The sequence below is a fragment of the Bidens hawaiensis genome, unplaced genomic scaffold (genome assembly GCF_021521415.1).
Source record: "Bidens hawaiensis isolate Kalapana, Puna unplaced genomic scaffold, B.hawaiensis_p1.1 tig00006359_1, whole genome shotgun sequence".
Taxonomy (NCBI): Eukaryota; Viridiplantae; Streptophyta; class Magnoliopsida; order Asterales; family Asteraceae; genus Bidens; species Bidens hawaiensis.
The window spans coordinates 866332-883466 of record NW_027491424.1 but is presented as its reverse complement, the minus strand read 5'-3'; the positions used below and the strand labels follow the sequence as shown (position 1 = coordinate 883466).

At 38.7% G+C, this 17135-nt stretch overlaps 2 protein-coding genes and 1 pseudogene across 3 annotated transcripts; 2 read left to right on the top strand and 1 right to left on the bottom strand.

Moving 5' to 3' along the window:
- The first annotated feature begins 5286 nt into the window (after positions 1-5286).
- Positions 5287-6602, top strand: LOC143632068 (uncharacterized). The gene has a single exon (XM_077100659.1). The coding sequence runs from the start codon at positions 5287-5289 to the stop codon at positions 6529-6531; it is 1245 nt and encodes a 414-aa protein (XP_076956774.1). The 3' UTR covers positions 6532-6602.
- Positions 6603-7169: 567 nt separating this feature from the next.
- LOC143632018 (uncharacterized) lies at positions 7170-9383 on the top strand. Its single transcript, XM_077100615.1, has one exon. It carries the CDS (start codon positions 7194-7196, stop codon positions 9381-9383), a length of 2190 nt encoding a protein of 729 aa, XP_076956730.1. The 5' UTR covers positions 7170-7193.
- A 1233-nt stretch (positions 9384-10616) lies between these two features.
- LOC143632043 (metacaspase-4-like) lies at positions 10617-13448 on the bottom strand (annotated as a pseudogene). Its single transcript, XR_013153475.1, has 2 exons — positions 13080-13448; positions 10617-11545 (listed from the first exon to the last, which is right to left on the bottom strand). The product of XR_013153475.1 is annotated as a metacaspase-4-like (transcript).
- Positions 13449-17135: the final 3687 nt, after the last annotated feature.

The following is a 17135-nucleotide window of genomic DNA, read 5'->3' as shown; positions in this document are numbered from 1 at the left end:
ATTTTGTGTGTGTTTAGTCTTCGTAGAAATCACTTTTATAAATTTAAAACACGATCTTGTGAAAAAACTAAATATTCAATCCGTTATAATTATACTACCACACGCAACACACATCATCCTTCATGGAGAAAAGCAAGGACCCAAGAATTTGAAGCTTTGAAAAACAATCAAACATGGACTCTAGTTCCACCTACATCTGCCCCAAATCTTGTTGGAAGCAAATGGGTATTCCGAACAAAATATAATCCCGACGGGTCAATTGAGCATCTCAAAGCGCGCCTTGTCGCCAAGGGGTTCCATCAAAGGCCAGGCATCGAATTTGCCGAAACCTTTAGTCCCGTTTTCAAACCCGCAACTCTTCGTTTAATTCTATCTCTTGTCGTCTCGCATCATTGGAGCCTTTGCCAACTTGATGTTAACAATGCCTTTCTCCAAGGCACCTTAACAGAAGATGTCTATATGGCACAACCTCCCGGATTCATAGATCCATCTTTTCCATCCCATGTTTGTAAACTGAACAAAGCCATTTATGGATTACGACAAGCATCACGTGCTTGGTATGAAGAACTCAATACATGCCTTCATTCCAACCACTTTAAACCCACAATATCATATCCATCCTTGTTTATCCAAACAAATGGTTCTTCTTCAATTTTTATCCTTGTCTATGTCGATGACATCATTATCACCGGCCCCTCTACTCAAATCATTGATGATTTTATCTCAAATCTATCCACCAAATTCTCTCTAAAAGATCTTGGCAGTTTATCTTACTTTCTTGGAATCGAAGTCTTGCCTCACCCTCAAGGTCTTTTTCTATCTCAAACTAAATACATAAACGATGTCCTCAAATGTGCCAATATGAGTGAATGTAAACCAAATGCCACACCGATTACGTGTTCCGAAACCATCACATTGCATGGAGGAACGCGCCTCTCCACACCCACAGAGTATAGAGCACTTGTTGGTGCGTTACAATACTTATCTTTAACACGACCGGACGTTTCCTTCATGTTAATAAACTTTTACAATTCATGCATGCACCAACTTCAACACATTTGAGTGCTCTCAAACGGTTATTGAGATACCTACATGGTTCAATTCACAAAGGTCTCTTATTAAAAAGGACCTCACCATTACAACTTCATGGCTTTACCGATGCTGATTGGCCAGGTGATAAAGATAACTACCGAAGTACTAAAGGTTATATTGTCTATCTCGCCTGGAATCCTATTGCATGGAGCTCCAAACGACAAAGTACACTAGCACGGTCATCAACCGAAGCTGAATTTCGTGTCGTGGCCTCAATTACTACCGAAATCATGTGGATCAAATCTCTCCTCAAAGAACTCGGTTTTCAATCCACAACAACCCCAACCATCTTTTGTGACAACTTAAGTGCAACACAATACTCCGCAAACCCAGTTTTTCACTCTCGTATGAAGCATCTTGCACTTGATTTTTACTTCTTCGTGAAAAAGTACATGACCGCTCCATAAGGGTTACTCATATATCAGGAAACAATCAAATAGCATATGCTCTCACAAAACCACTATCAAGAACACGCTTTCATCTTCTCATATCCAAAATTGGACTTGCAACAAGACCGTCCATCTTGAGAGAGCATATTAAGAAAAGTGCATAAATCAAGATCTACATTCAAACCATTTTGAATTAGTCTCTACCATAACTTTGGAATATGCATATTTGTAAACTGCATTTATTATGATTGCATAGTTGTAGCCTTAGATCAAGCATTCTCCATTTATTTCCCTCTGTATATATATGTCAATATACAGTAGAACAAGGTATCTTTTACCAAACTATTATCTAATTCAATAGTTTTCACTAGTTGGATCCTTGAACTGAACGGGTTGATCTCACCACACTGTCATGCCTTCGGGTGAGTGTTCACGGGCGTTGGCCTTAGGTAAGGGTTTTTCCCGGATCGAAAGACGAGTGTATCCTGATGTGGTGAATTTAGCCAGTAGCTCATTTGAAGAATTAATTGGCCATTAAAAAAATAGAAAAAAGAAAAAAAAAACTATAGTTTTCTTGGAAAACGTAGGTTCGCATCATTGTAAATGAGTCTATTGACGACCCAATTAGAGCCTGTGGTCTTGTGTTATCATGTAAAAAATATTTTGTTTTTTAATGACGACGATAATTTAGTAATTTAAATATTATGCACCAAAAGTCAGTCATCTAGCTATGTATAGATCGAGGACAGCTGTAAATAACCGATTGTTTTGAAGAATTACCACGATTGTTACTTGGAGAATACGTGACCTGTTAACCAATAAATGAAGGACATCTAGCCAGGTTGTTATAACCGTGCTCATGGCCAGGGATTAACCCGTCCTATCACTGATCAACACGTGTCCAGGTTGTTATACCCTTGCACATGCAACGTATAGCTTAACCTGTCATAAGAAGGCACGTGTCCAGACGGTTACGGGAAGACTTCTAGAATAGGACAGTTGGCCCAATCATATTCTCACATCCTTCGGCTATAAATACACTCTCCATCTGCATGAGGTATTCATTCACTCTCAACTATCTATTCTCAATACTCAAGTACTTTCTCTCTATTAAAACTGTACTTATTCTCACGCCGGATGGTGGTTATGGAAAGACCACCCTCTTGTCCTTCCCGTAACGAGCTCACGGTGTCTGTTTTGCAGGTTCCGGTCACTGGACTTTGGAAAGTTGCACTCATATCGTGTTAGTCGTTATTGTATCCTACCCTGTGGACTCATTGGATTCAGGACCCGTTAAGGCGAGTGGATCCGTGTTTCTTCAACATGCTAAGCATAACTACGTTGTATCAAGTTTCGATGTGTTAGATGTGATGAAGTATGTGATTAACCATGATTTTATCTCATGACCGATTTTATTAACTTAATATCTTTTTAAATTATTAAATTAATTATACCGTTTTTTAAAATTCAGCCTAACCGATCCAACATGACCTACCAATGAACCGGTCTAGTGTTCGATTACTAACTTATTCTAGTTATTTTGTTAATGTTTATTTTCAAATATTACTATCAATTTTTCTACGGAACTATTAAATTAGTTTTTTACCTAATTGTTTCTTGATTTGCTACAAATCATGATACGGATTTTACTAAAAAATTAAATATTTGATCTCACGAATTAGCTACGAAGTTTGCTACGGATATCACCAAATTAGTTTTGAAATTTTATTTTCTTGATTTTGCTAAGGATTTTGCGACGAATTTTATTTAAATACATTTTAATTTTTTTTTTCTCAAGTTTGCTACGGGCTTTGCTACAGCTTTTACTAAACATTTGTATAAGAATTTCTCAATATATATTTTCATAATTTTGCTACGGATTTTACTACCGATTTTATGAAATCATATTTATTATATTTATTTTTTCTTCTTTGCTATGGATTTTGCTACTAACTTTTTTTTGCAACGGAACATGCGTAGCTAATCCATGTCCATAGCTAATCCATAGCTACTTTATAGCAAAATTGCAACAGATTGTTTTCGTAGCAAAAAATCCGTAGCTAATACTTGTTTGTGTAATAGTGTTTAGTAAATTAAACATTACGCACCAAAAGTCAGTCATCTAGCTATGTATAGATCAAATTCATTCAATTACAGGCCCGGTTTTAGGGCTGTGCAAACCGTGCATAGGCACGAGGCCCATGGAGCCATTGGAGCCATTGGAGCTCTGTTCTTTTTGCTTTGTGGTTGTGTTGGGGAGAAGAAAAAAGCAGATAAAGGATTAGGTTTTGGTTGCTTTTTGTTATAGGCCCCTATTATATCTAATATATTAAAATAAGTTACCAAAAGTAAAAAAGTTATCTTCATATTAATATTATATTTACTGTTTTTCTGCAGCACTTTTTAAGAAAGTATATATTCAAGTTAAAGTACACTAATATTTTTGAAAGTTTTAAAATAATATAATTTTATAAATATTTTTTTAAATGACTGACTAGGTAACGCCGACTATTCCGTACGCGACCCCCATTGGCTAAACCGCTTAAGGTAAACATAAAACTTAAAAAATTAGAATTAATTGTATTCGTATTGTGATTTTTTGATATATAATTGACGAGTTTATATTTTAAGGAGGAGGCCCAAAATTTTTCTTCACATGAGACCTATATTTTTATTATCATTCTCGGAGACTGCCCTGTTCAATTATTTAGTTGTTTGCACTCCACAAACTAAAGCCTCATTAGATGGAAACAGTTAAATATTCCAACATTCATTGGTTGACCGAGTCAGATCTGATTCCATTTCTGTTGCCTTAAACCCTGTCCACTAGAAATTAAGAGCTGACTTTGACTTTTGCTACACCTCATTGAACATGAAACTGCCAGGAGAACCGGTTTATCCTATTCCTCAGCATGTGGCCTTTGTTTCCGTTCAAATTACTAGCTAGTACTAATAACCCAAATACTATGATACTCTATATTTTTACCGCAGAACAAAATAAATCAATCATTCATTCATTTTTACAATCTTAAATTTTTTTAATAAATAAAGTAACATAAATGCAATGTTAATTCGTATCTCTTTAAATTAAAGAATATTATGAACAAATTTCATTTATGTATATAACATATGCATCTGTTGTTGGTCATGTGTAGGTTTAATTAGCTACACAAAAATATAGTGGTACGCGTAAGAGTACATACCTACGTTTCGGTTGTTATACTTCTCACACACTAAACTTTACTTTTTTTATGCTTTTTCGTACACACGCGACGCACACATTATGATATATGTTACTTTCTTTTAACCAGGGATGGCTTGTGGGACAGCGAAAACAAGTTAGGGCTTTAGGCCTACGCATAATTAAGGCCCCAAGTCTAAAAAAACATTATATATAGATATATTATAATAGGTAAATTAAACTCAAAGTAATGTATTAGTGTACTGGTAGGCTTGGTTGACTGGTTGTTACTAAAGTGTAAGTTATTAGTTCAAAACTTGTAATAAGCAAAATTTATTATACTAATAGTTGTCATGAAAAGGCCCCAAAATCGTGTTTCGATTTAGGCCTCCACATTCGTTGAGCCGGCCCTGTTTTTAACGTAAGAGACGTGGTTATAAATATTAATCGAAAGTTTATTTGCATTACATAGTCAACTTCTAGATAAGAACTGAAGAATTTCTAAGAGGAAATATTATTCTGACCAATTCATTAGCTACTTGCACAACTACTACTTCTATCTAATTATCTCTATACACTCTCTTTCCATTTCCAGCCAAAAAGCCCACAAACACATTGAGAGAGATGGATCAAGGGTACAAGCATTTCAGTCACTTACACAATCTGCTCTTCCACCAAATGCCAGAAGGCGTTGAAGTCTCGTGCTCGTGTTGCAATTCTTCTGGTACTGGGATCACATATGTTTGCTGGCAATGCAACTTCTTCGTGCACGAGCAATGCTTCAAAGCAGCTCGGTCCTTAAAACACCCGTCACACCCTCCACATCCCCTCACTTTGGTTCCTTACCCGACTTACCCTTCTAATTCCTTTTACTGCAATTCCTGTCAAATCATCGGAACAGGCTTCTCCTATTCCTGTGCTGACTGCGAATTCGACCTTCATGTCCACTGCGCTTATTCCATTTCCGGAGCTACAAGTTGGAACGGATTACAGAATTCTAACATGGCTTCTGTTCCATTCACCCATGCACATAATATTCCTTACACGCATCCGTATTCCATTCCGGATCATGGTCACCAGAATTCAATTCCTACTGCTCAATATCCATCCATGACTCATAATATCCCTTCTGCTTCCATTCCCACGAGTTCTCACAATCATATTCCAATGAGTTTTCCGCACCCGAATGCTCAAAATGGACCGAAAGATGAATCAATCATCCATTTCAGCCATCCACACAATCTATCTGTAGTAAACTTAAAAGCAAATGATGTTGTTTGCTCAGGATGTGAAGATACTCTAGTTGGCAAAGGCTATTCATGTTCTCAACCGAATTGTAACTTTCATCTTCATGAATCATGTTTTGGTTTGAAAAAACAAATCCAACACAAGTCACACCCCGAACACCCTCTAATCCTACTCCCATTCTCACCTTACAACAATGCAAACCACGAGTTTACTTGTAACGCATGTTTTGGCAACGGTAAAGGGTTCACCTATCACTGTTCTATTTGTAAATTTGATCTACACATCCAATGTGTAAACTTGCCTGAAACAATGAAACGTCCTGATCATGAGCATGTTCTTAAGTTGTTTTACTCGTGTCCGGTGAAAGGTACTGAAGACTTTACGGTTTCATGTGATGTTTGTGATGGAGCTATCCAAAAGGACCGTTGGGTGTACTACTGTGAATCATGTAATGATTTTGACGTGCATTTGGGTTGTGTGGACCGTGAAAAGCGTGAAAGGGATAGCGTAATGGATACTCAACTGCAGCTCCAGAGGCTTCAGCTGGAAATGCAAATGAATCAACAGCTTGCGCAGATGATTGCCGGTATGGGTGCAAGCATCGCTAGCTTGGCACCTTGAGATTCCTGTAATTGAGGTCTTTTTGTATTCTCGTGACTATATTTCGGTTATTGTTATTATCAATTTGTGGTTTGGAATGTTACTACATGTCTTTGTAATTGTCTTTGAACGGTGGTGTATATATGTTCACTTTTAGATTAAAGTATTTTGATACAAGCGATACGATGCTTCATGAAAGAGTGTGCCAATCGTTAATCAATTAAAAGGGCTGATGGTTATTCGGTTACCTTAAGCTGAAACTCTGTTAAAACTCGTAAACACTAATGACAGCACTAAATCAAAATCACTCAATATTAAAAAATGGACTTGTAAAACACAAATTTAGCAAGTTAATCTATTGTAAGCTGGAACTAAGGAGCTAATAAACAAAATGGTAACAACTATGCTAAAACTTATTTTTATAAAAAGTTAAGAATTAATCTTGAGTTAATCCGCAACTTGTTAACAAGTTGCAATTTAATATGTTTACTTCATCAATATATTGATAAGTCATAAGTCGTCGGCCACCAAGGAATTATTCATTACATTACAAACTACAAAGTCAACTTTCTCGACATGAAGAATCCTACCAAGAAATAGTTGGCAATCTGTGACCAATTCCATCTATTAATTATCATCATATACCACTCTCTTTCCAATTCCACCCACAAGCACATTCAAAGATGGATCAAGGGTACAAGCATTTCAGCCACTTGCACAACCTCATCATGCACCAGATGCCCGAAGGCGTCGAAGTCCAGTGCTCCGGTTGCCATTCTACCGCAACCGAAACCGTCTACGTTTGCTGGCAATGCAACTTCTTCCTACACGATCAATGCTACCGAGCCACTCGGTCCCTTAAACACCCGTCCCACCCTCGTCATCCCCTCACTTTGGTTCCTTACCCGACTTACCATTCCAATTCCTTTTACTGCAATTCCTGTCAGATCATTGGAACCGGATTCTCCTATTCATGCGCTGACTGTGAATTCGACCTTCATGTCCAATGCGCGTATTCTATTTCTCGAGCTACTAGTTTTAAGAATTCCCATCTGTTTCAAGAACTAGTCCCACAAGCATGGAATTCTGGTCATGAAAGTCTTCCAATTCCGTTCGCTGGTGCCCAGTACAATGATTATATGCACCCAAATTCCGCTTCCAGTCATGATCCAGCATCTGTTTCCATTCCACATAGTAATCAGAATTCAACTACTACTGCCCATGATCCATTTAAGCCTTATAATCTAGCTTCTGTTTCTATTCCGACTAATTATCCACAGAATACGATTCCATTCAGTCATGATCCTTTAATGCCTCAAGGTTGCCCGCCTGATTCCATTCCAACGGGTTCCCAGAATCGGATTTCTAGTTTCCAATATCCAAATTCCATGGCTCAAACGGGACCTTCGGCTTCTATTCCCAGTAATTATCCGCCAAATAAGATTCCTAGCAGTCAAGATCCTTCACTGCATCAAGATCGGCCGTCTGATTCCATTCCAACGAGTTCTCAAAATCGGTTTTCTAGTATCCAGAATCCATCCATCTCGGAAACTGGACCTTCTGTTTCTATTCCCACTAGTTATCCACATAATCCGATTCCTAGCAATCAAGATCCTTCACTGCATCAAGACCGGCCATCTGATTCCATTCCAACGAGTTCTCACGATCGGATTTCTAGTTTCCAGTATCATTCAACATCTCAAACTGGACCTTCTGTTTCTATTCCCGCTAGTTATCCACAGAATCCAATTCCTAACAATCAAGACCGGCCTTCTGATTCCGTTCCAACGAGTTCTCATGATCGGATTTCTAGTTTCCAGCATCCTTCCTTAGCTCAAACTGGACCTTCCGCTTCTATTACCACTAATCATCCGCAGAATCCAACCCCTAGCAATCAGAATCCTACGCCGCCTCAAGACGGCCCTTCTGATTCCAATCCAACGGGCTCTCAGAATCGGTTTTCTAGTGTCCAGTATCCTTCCATCTCTCAAACCAGACCTTCTGTTTTGATTCCCACTAACCATCCACAGATGCCAATTCCTTCAGCACCTCAAGATGTACCTTCCGTTTCCGTTCCAACAAGTTCCCACAATTCTAGTGCTCAATGTCATTCCGTGCCACAAACCGGACCTTCTGTTTCCATTCCCATTAATCAATCAGATTCAACCGCTAACTCTCATGATCATTCAATGCCTCAAAATGAATTCAAAGATAAAGAAATAACACATTTCAGCCACCCCCACAAGTTGTCTAAAGTCACTTTACAAGAAGACGAAGAAAACGAGGTTATTTGTTCAGGATGTGAAGAAACCATAGTCGGAGATGGCTATTCATGCATTGAACCCGATTGTGACTTCCATCTTCATGAATCTTGTTTTCACTTGAAACAAGAGATCCATCACAAATCACACCTGGAACACCCTCTAACCCTCCTCCCAATAGCGCTTTACAATAAAAACGGTGAATTTACTTGCGGTGCTTGTTTCAGCGACGGTACAGGTTTTACCTACCACTGTTCCATTTGTAAATTTGATCTGCACGTCCCGTGTGTAAGCTTACCCGAAACAGTGAAGCGGCCCGATCACAAGCATCCGCTTAAGTTGTTTTACTCGTGTCCGGTGAAAGACGAAGACTACACGTTCTACTGTGATGTTTGTCATGATGAGGCTCAAAAGGACCGATGGGTGTATTACTGTGAACCCTGTGATTACGGCACGCATTTGGGATGTGTGGATTGTGAAGAGTGTGAAAGAGATAGTATTCTTGACACACAAGCTCAGCTTCAAAGGCTGCAGTTGCAAATGGAAATGGCTCGGCAGAATGCGCAGTTTATGGCTAGTATGGGTTCGAGCCTCGCTAGCTTGGCTGGCTAGCTTAGCCTGTGAAAGTGGTGTTTTTTGTTTTATTTTCATGGTTGTTAAGAGTGGCTTTGGTGTATGTTGTGTGTTCTTGTCTTGGTGCATTGTATTGTATTGTCATTGAAACTGTGATTTGGATACTTAACAAAAAAGAGTAACTATAATAGCATGAGCTATAAATTGTAGCTTAATTTTTTGAGACAATTAATCAAACATGCAAAGTTTCTTTTATTACAACTAAATTTTCTAGCAGGACATTTATTAAACAACTTATAGGCATTCACACAAGATATAATATTCCGCTTAAATTGCAATTAAACAACTGTGACTAAAAACAGAGATACTGAGTAGAAGAGCTTACTGGAAGTGTACACTTATATAGGGACAATAATTTGAATGCAGCAATTTATATTTCAACCGAACAGGCGTCCGGTGATTAATGGTTTGATTCAGCGTCATCGATTTCAACCGAACAAGGCAAATTCAAGACCTGCTGGAATTTCAACTGAACAGGGCAATTTCAAATGACAAGCCCTACGATTTTTGTTGGAACCAAACCGAACAGACGATTTGAACTCTGTCTTTGTTTTGGACTGGGTTGTTGAGTAGTGTAACATTTAGTAGTTCAAAAAAAATCATATAGGATTTTGGGTTGGTTTTAAATTCGGATCGATTTAGAGAAAGTCAAAACTACAATGGTATAGAAACCGATTTGTGGAGGAAAACCAAACAAAATAAGATAAACCGAACTGGGACCAGCTTCAACGTATTATATAATTAGGTTTTCTCAAACTGGTTTTCCAACCGGTTTCAACTTTTATGTATCAAAACCAATTTCAAACTAACAGATCGGATCTGAAGGTTAGTGAAGCACCCCGCCACAACCAACATGGCCACTATTGCCACCATTGCCATCTCTACCCATCGTCATCGTCTTTCTGCCACCACCACTTGAAAACTAGAAATGAGATCCGAAATGAATGAAATGTGACATATTTTAAGTATAACATTGTTTCAATATAAAAAAGGAAGGGAGGGGGGATTAAACACTAAAACTACACATTTTCAAATAAACAGTTTGTCATCAAATAGAAATCACCACTCTGTTTATATTTTTAATAAAACACATCACAGATAAAGTACAAAGACAAAACACAATCCAAGTCCAGAATTATTTTTCAAAACCAGCATTCAATAAAAACACGTAAAATACACCATATGAATCTCACAAATATCACATATAAACCCGGGTCGGTCGCATGCTTAACACACAAAAGAAGCCTCAGCATGGTTATCATCACAATAAAGCCCCGGGTTTTGAGTAAACCCTTGTTTCTTCAACAATCTCCTCGCCTCAGTCACGAGCTTATAATTACTAACATCATCACCCGATTCAAGGATCGTTTGAATGGCGTTACTAAGTGCCCCATAAGCCTGATCTGGTTTGCCACCTGGCGTGGCATCAGCCGAGGTCTCGTGTGTCTGACACCCGCTAATCAAAATCCCATTTTCAGGCAAATCCCGTTTCTTTGACCCTGCATATGCATCTTCCTTCCTCCCAACTCCTGCTTCCATTGCAGGCTTTGCGTATTCTGAATCATTTTCGAGTTTTTGCTTTAGAAATTCCTGAGCTAAACTCCCAACCATCCCAAAAAAACCACCACCACCACCATTGCCGCCAGCATCACCGCCTTGCAGCTTGTTTAACAGAACATTCATGAACTTTTTCACTTTGGGACTTGAATCTTCACCAAACATATCAAACAATGTAGGTCTTACTTTCCCAACATCTATATGATCTTTACCAGTTTGTTGTTTAAGTATGTCAATGAGGGTTGAAAGAGGTAATGATTTGTTTTTAACATGAAGACCTCCTTCATATTCTTTTTCTTCTATTTCTTCTTCTTCTTCGCGATGTTTATTATGGCGTAATCCAGAAGGAAGATGAATGCCACGCGACTCTAATGCGTTTTCAGCAGTTTTGTGTAGGAATTTTCTGAATCCAAAACTAGATCCGCTTTCTTTTTCCTCTTCTTCTTCGTTGGTGTCAGTTTTGCAGCTCTCGCCGATTTGTTCTTTGGCTTCATCGATTAGGCCACCACTGTGGCATGAATCTGATACAATGGTGATTCTGCAGCCATGAGGAACTTGATCAACAAGTTCTCTGAAATCATCATCTGTAATCATCATATGAATGAAAAATTCATTAACAAGAAAGTCAATAAATGCACATGTTCATGATCTTAGATGCAAATTATTGGGCTGTAAATGAACCGAACCGAACAAGGCTTTGTCCATGTTCGTTTGTTAAGCTTTTATCGGACAAACGAACGGTTGGCAAACACCTAACCACACAAAATTTCTTGTCCGTGTTTGTTCATTAAGAAAATGAACTTGTTCATAAACGGTTCACGAACAGATACAAATAAGCACAAATGAACACAAACAATCTTTTTTTTTATTTCTCTAACCAAGAATGTTCAGTGTCAACGGTTCAGGTCCAGATACCAAGTTTGTGTTGGTGTTTTCTTTTAACATTCATATTCATATGTTAATTTACATATAAAGCAATCACATGATACTCATATATTATTTTGTTTTATAGTTAATAATTTTGCTAAAATCTTATATGATAAGATTAGAAAAGTCATTAAAAAGCATTAAAAACCTTTAATGAACAAACATCAACAAGCAAACATTAACGAACACATTATCGAGCACAAGTAAACGAACTTGGCCCCTGTTCCTATTCGTTCATTTAGTTAATCAAACAAAACTCTCTGTTCGTGTTCTTTCATTTATTAAACAAATGAACATAAACAAACCTCCCGCCAAGGCGCCAAACATTCAGTTCGATTGCAATCCTAGATGCAAACACAAATGACAATAAGAATCATTGCAAAATCCTAACTGAGGAACAAATCATCATAATTCAACTCCCTCTACCAGAACAGATTATGACTATAACTAAATTACGCAGATGCTAGTAAAACTAAGCAGATCCAATAAATCTACAGTAATCAAGTGTTTCAGATCGCAAAATTCACGGTCAAAACAACCCGATCGCCTCAGATCCGGCAGTTCATCCACTACAAAAACAACCTAAACAACATGTCAGTCTCACAAACCTAACACCTAATCCAAATAACACATTCAATTATCACCAAACCACTTACAACAACTTCAGTCACTAACCTAACAATTCACCAAACTCCTAAATCCAGTAATCAATTATTCAAATAAACTAAAACGAAAGTTCAACTATCCCACACAAGGCTCGTGATCGAGCTCCAAAACTTAACGAACTTTATTTGAAGCTCAAGCTCGATAAGGCTCGGCTCGCTTCGAGTCTTTCATCGATCAGATCTCTAATCGCCCAAGAGCATTTACACGCGTAACAAAATTCTACATATGTTTGCTAAATTATGCAGATCGGATAATGCTAGTATAATAACCTATAGCATATTAACAGCACGATAGCGTCAGATCCGGCAGTCCATCCGCTGCAAAAACGATCTGAACAACATTCAGTCTCATAAACCTAACGCCTAATCCACATACCGCATTCTAGCATCACCGATCCAGTTACAATAACTTAAATCGCGATGATCCGTTCACAATTCAACAGAACTTGAAGTCAAACAGTTAGATCACAAACAGAACTCCTAATTCCTAAATCAACTAAAACCAAAGCTCAAGAACTATCCGTACCGTTAATAAGGTTAAAATCACAGGGCACGATACACTCATCATAACCAGTCTCGGCGGGAAGCCTGGTACCGTGTCCACTATAATGCACAAACAGAAAGTCACCAGCCTCAGCAGAAGTCACCAGATCGGATAAAGCCTTGCGGATATTCTTGCCGGTAGGTTTGGTGTAGGAGTCGTCGGTGTCGATTAAGATATTAATATCCTCGTCTGAGAACCCGTAGCGGTCGACTAGACAGCGGTGCATACGCTTGACGCAGCCGCGGAGCTCCGATTAATACGGCTTTCTTACCCATTTAGAACTTGAATTATTGCAGTGAGGATTGTTTGATTGGGTTTTGATATGTTATGATGATTGATGACAAGTCACCACGACGCTTTTCACTTGGTGTTTCTCCAATTATTTCAAATATGTTATGATGTTTAACACAAACCAAACTAAATCTGGATAATGGGTAAGCGAGCAATAAGCTGCGCCGCTATTCCCTTTTGGATCGCAAAGCTTATTCTACTAAATATAAATCTTTGGTTCCTCAGGCTCTGCGAGTCACTGTGGACCACCTTCTGCACCCCTTCCAAGAAGCGAACCGCCTCGGGAGCTAGAGATCCAAATGTGTCAAAGGCAAATGGAATGAACACGTGCTGATTCTCCAAACACGCTGCCTCATGCTTAGCAACCTTCCTAGATTCCGCCCTCAAACCGTCTGTCTCGGAACGAAACCACTGTCTCTCAGCCCCACCAATGGTGACACCCCAATGAGGTCGACACATGCATGCTTACCCCCTGCCCATCCAAACACAAGAACGTCCCCAGGACGCAGTGTAGATCTTCCCTCTCTCGGATCAGTCAGAAAGTTAACAAGTGCCTCTTTTTTGGCTGAGATCCCGGCACGCCTAAGCACATCCCATAGGACATGTCTAACCCAGTCGTGACGATACTTGAACCCCGGCAATTCCTTACAGTGGAGGGCATGCTCACCAAATTTATCCAAGCAGACTTTTTACAAATGGGGCATGATTCGTCTGGAGGGAAAATAGGAATCATGACCCGATATTTAAGGATGGCCCTGTATTCAACTGTCGACATCCGTTGCCCGAGACCTTCAATTGTAACATCCCAAAATTTTTCAAAATATATGATGAAAAATATAAATAAGAAAATAGGAATATCTTACTTTGAATAAATATAAGAAGGTGGGTTTATTCTCCATTCTTGGAGGAAGAAAATGAAAACATTCCACCTTAATATAAATAAGAAAGTGAATTCTTGTACCACGTCGCTAGATTACAAAACTTGTAAGCTCTTTATAAGAAAGACATCTCATATGATAAATATTCTAGTATGACAAGACACACTCGGTGATCCTAGAAAAGGGTGCGAAGCACTGACGAGCATGGGCTCAGGCGAAGTGCGATTGGCGTTTTGATGGCACACTTTTCACTTCGTACGCTTGAGAGCCGCCATAGTGTCTTTGTGGATAAAAATAAAATATTAAAATATTTTTAGACGGGTAAGTGACGGGTGAAATGACTCATTAATTGTAACATCCGGTTTCAAGACTATAAATAAAATACAAAATTTATATTTTAAAACGACCAACTAACGAGTAGAATAGTTACTAGAATATGAAGCGTCTAACCAAGTGATCATTCGGAAATCTCAATTAATAAATAAATAAAATGACGTAAATTTGTAAGTGCTCGTGTGCATGTGCATCCAAAATTCTAACGTATTGAAAAGAAAATAGTTAAATAATAATAATAATATAGAAACAATTACACGTGTATGTGGTAGACTATATTCTCATCCACAAAACTAATATGTAATAATTGTAGTGCACCTTGCTGTATACGAAAAGTATGAGAATTATCCACAACATAAATTTAAATCTTATTAATAAAGTTGTGACCGACTCTTTTTCCCTTATATAAGAAAGTTAGTTAAGTTCAAATAACAAAGATTCCTTTCAGCCTTCTCGCATAGAAATGGGGCTAAAGGACAATACCTGATATATTTATTGGTATAATACCTTGAGTAGCTACAACGACACCTTGTCCGATTGATCGAGACTTCAGTACACGAATCCAAAGCTCGGCCTGAACAAGGTGAGACTTTGTGCCATCGTGTAAAGTTTTCGATCTCGTGATTATCATTAAAGCTTTTCGGTTTATACTAATACATGTATGTACTACACTAGGTGCTTAATACCAGGAAGCTCATAAACAGTAAACTTACAATGTGAGACATTCGAGTTTTTGTACCACTCACATTTGCGTGAGACAACTATTTTTCTGACACTGTCATGATGATTTCAAAACCTATAAAACTCATGGCATATGGTCTAAATGTTTTTAATTATATTTTAAAAGTATTTTAAATACATTACAGTGATTAAGTCTCTGTAGACTTACGGGATGGTTACTACTGGTATTGTGGGGTTTTGTATACAAGGCTTGCCTACTGGGCTATTACACGTTACTTATTGGACAAGTGTTAGCCAATAAGTAATATGACCACAGTCATAGATACGGTCGAGTGACAAGTACCTTCGGTAATTTGTAAGCAGGCAGATGTAAAAACATCTTAATGCTGTAATTGTATATGTGCCATTATAAATGAATGTACTCACCAGTATTTTCCGTTGATCAAATATTTTAAAACATGTTTCAGGTGAGATGATAAAGATAAAGGGATGGTGCCTGCGTGCCTTCCAGCTTAAATAAGTGGCTTATCACCAGAATAAAGAAACATGTTTTTTCTTTGTAAACTAGGGTTTGTCCCTATAAACCATTTGTAAGGATATAAATGAGTTTTATCCAACCAGATGAAATGAAAATCATGGTGTTTTACACTCTGATAATTTTTCCTAACTACGGTCCTGATGAATTTTTCCGCTGTTAAATAATAAACACCGATACCACCACTCGCGTTCACGGCTCCCCTCCCGGGGTATGGGTTCGGGGGCTGTGACATCAATGGGCAAAATAGTCAAAAAAATCTTGGGCATGAGCCCCACTGAGACAAGCAAAAACTGCCTTTTGTCTCGGAGTCATATCGAATCGCTCCTCCAAATCATGTACGTGTTTACCATAAAGAGCACTCGCCAAGGTTTGTTGAAGTTTCTTGGGGGCGGTCTCCTTATCAGTAAAACCGCCTAGATCAAGGTCCGGGAGAGTTTTTCCAATATTACAAAGTGCAAGGGAGTAGTCAGTATCTACCCCCATAACCCCAGCGCTTCGCAAGATGTGGTCCTGCAATTTCCACGACTGGGCCCTGGAAGCGACAAAGGCATATGCAGAGACATCCTCAGCCGAGAAAATTCCTAAGCCTCCGCAACGCATAGGGAAGGAAGCCAACCTCCACTGGAGGTCCCCAAAATTCGGTCCTCCACACACAACAATATCTTCAATTGCCCCTCGCATGCCCGCATCAAATATGGCCACAGCCTCTTTGACATGTTCAGGTTGACAGGTCCGGAGCCCAAACACTAACTTAGCAACCCCCATGCACGAACGCAACAAAAGGAGTTCACTTTGGGGGTCCCTAAGGTCCGGCAGGCGTTTCATAAGTTCAACCGCCCTCAAAGCTCTTTTATTTTCCAACGACCGAATAAACCTTGCATCACGACTAACCGCTCCCCCCAGGAGTTTAACTCCCCTCACAGGCCTGCTAATCTCCCTAGGGAATAAACCCGACACATTCGAATCATTGCATGATGGCCAAAAAATCTCCGTTTTCTGAATATTAAGCCTAAACCCTAGAGACACCTCCTCTGAACGAATAATTCCCAACACCCTAGCAACCTCCTCAGCCTTACCAATGATAGCAAATAAAGGGGAGTTATTTGCTATCATAATAATATAGTGAAAGAAATATATATATACTAAATAAAGGGGTATTGTCGATGTATGCATATCATTAATTATCAACGTGGCCACTTGATCTCAAATATAATAATTAGGGGTGTAAATGAGTAGAGCGGATCGCAAGTTACTCTTACTCGAGCTCAAAGCAAATTGAGCGTTTTTTAGATTGAACGAAGTCTGAGCTCGAGCGCA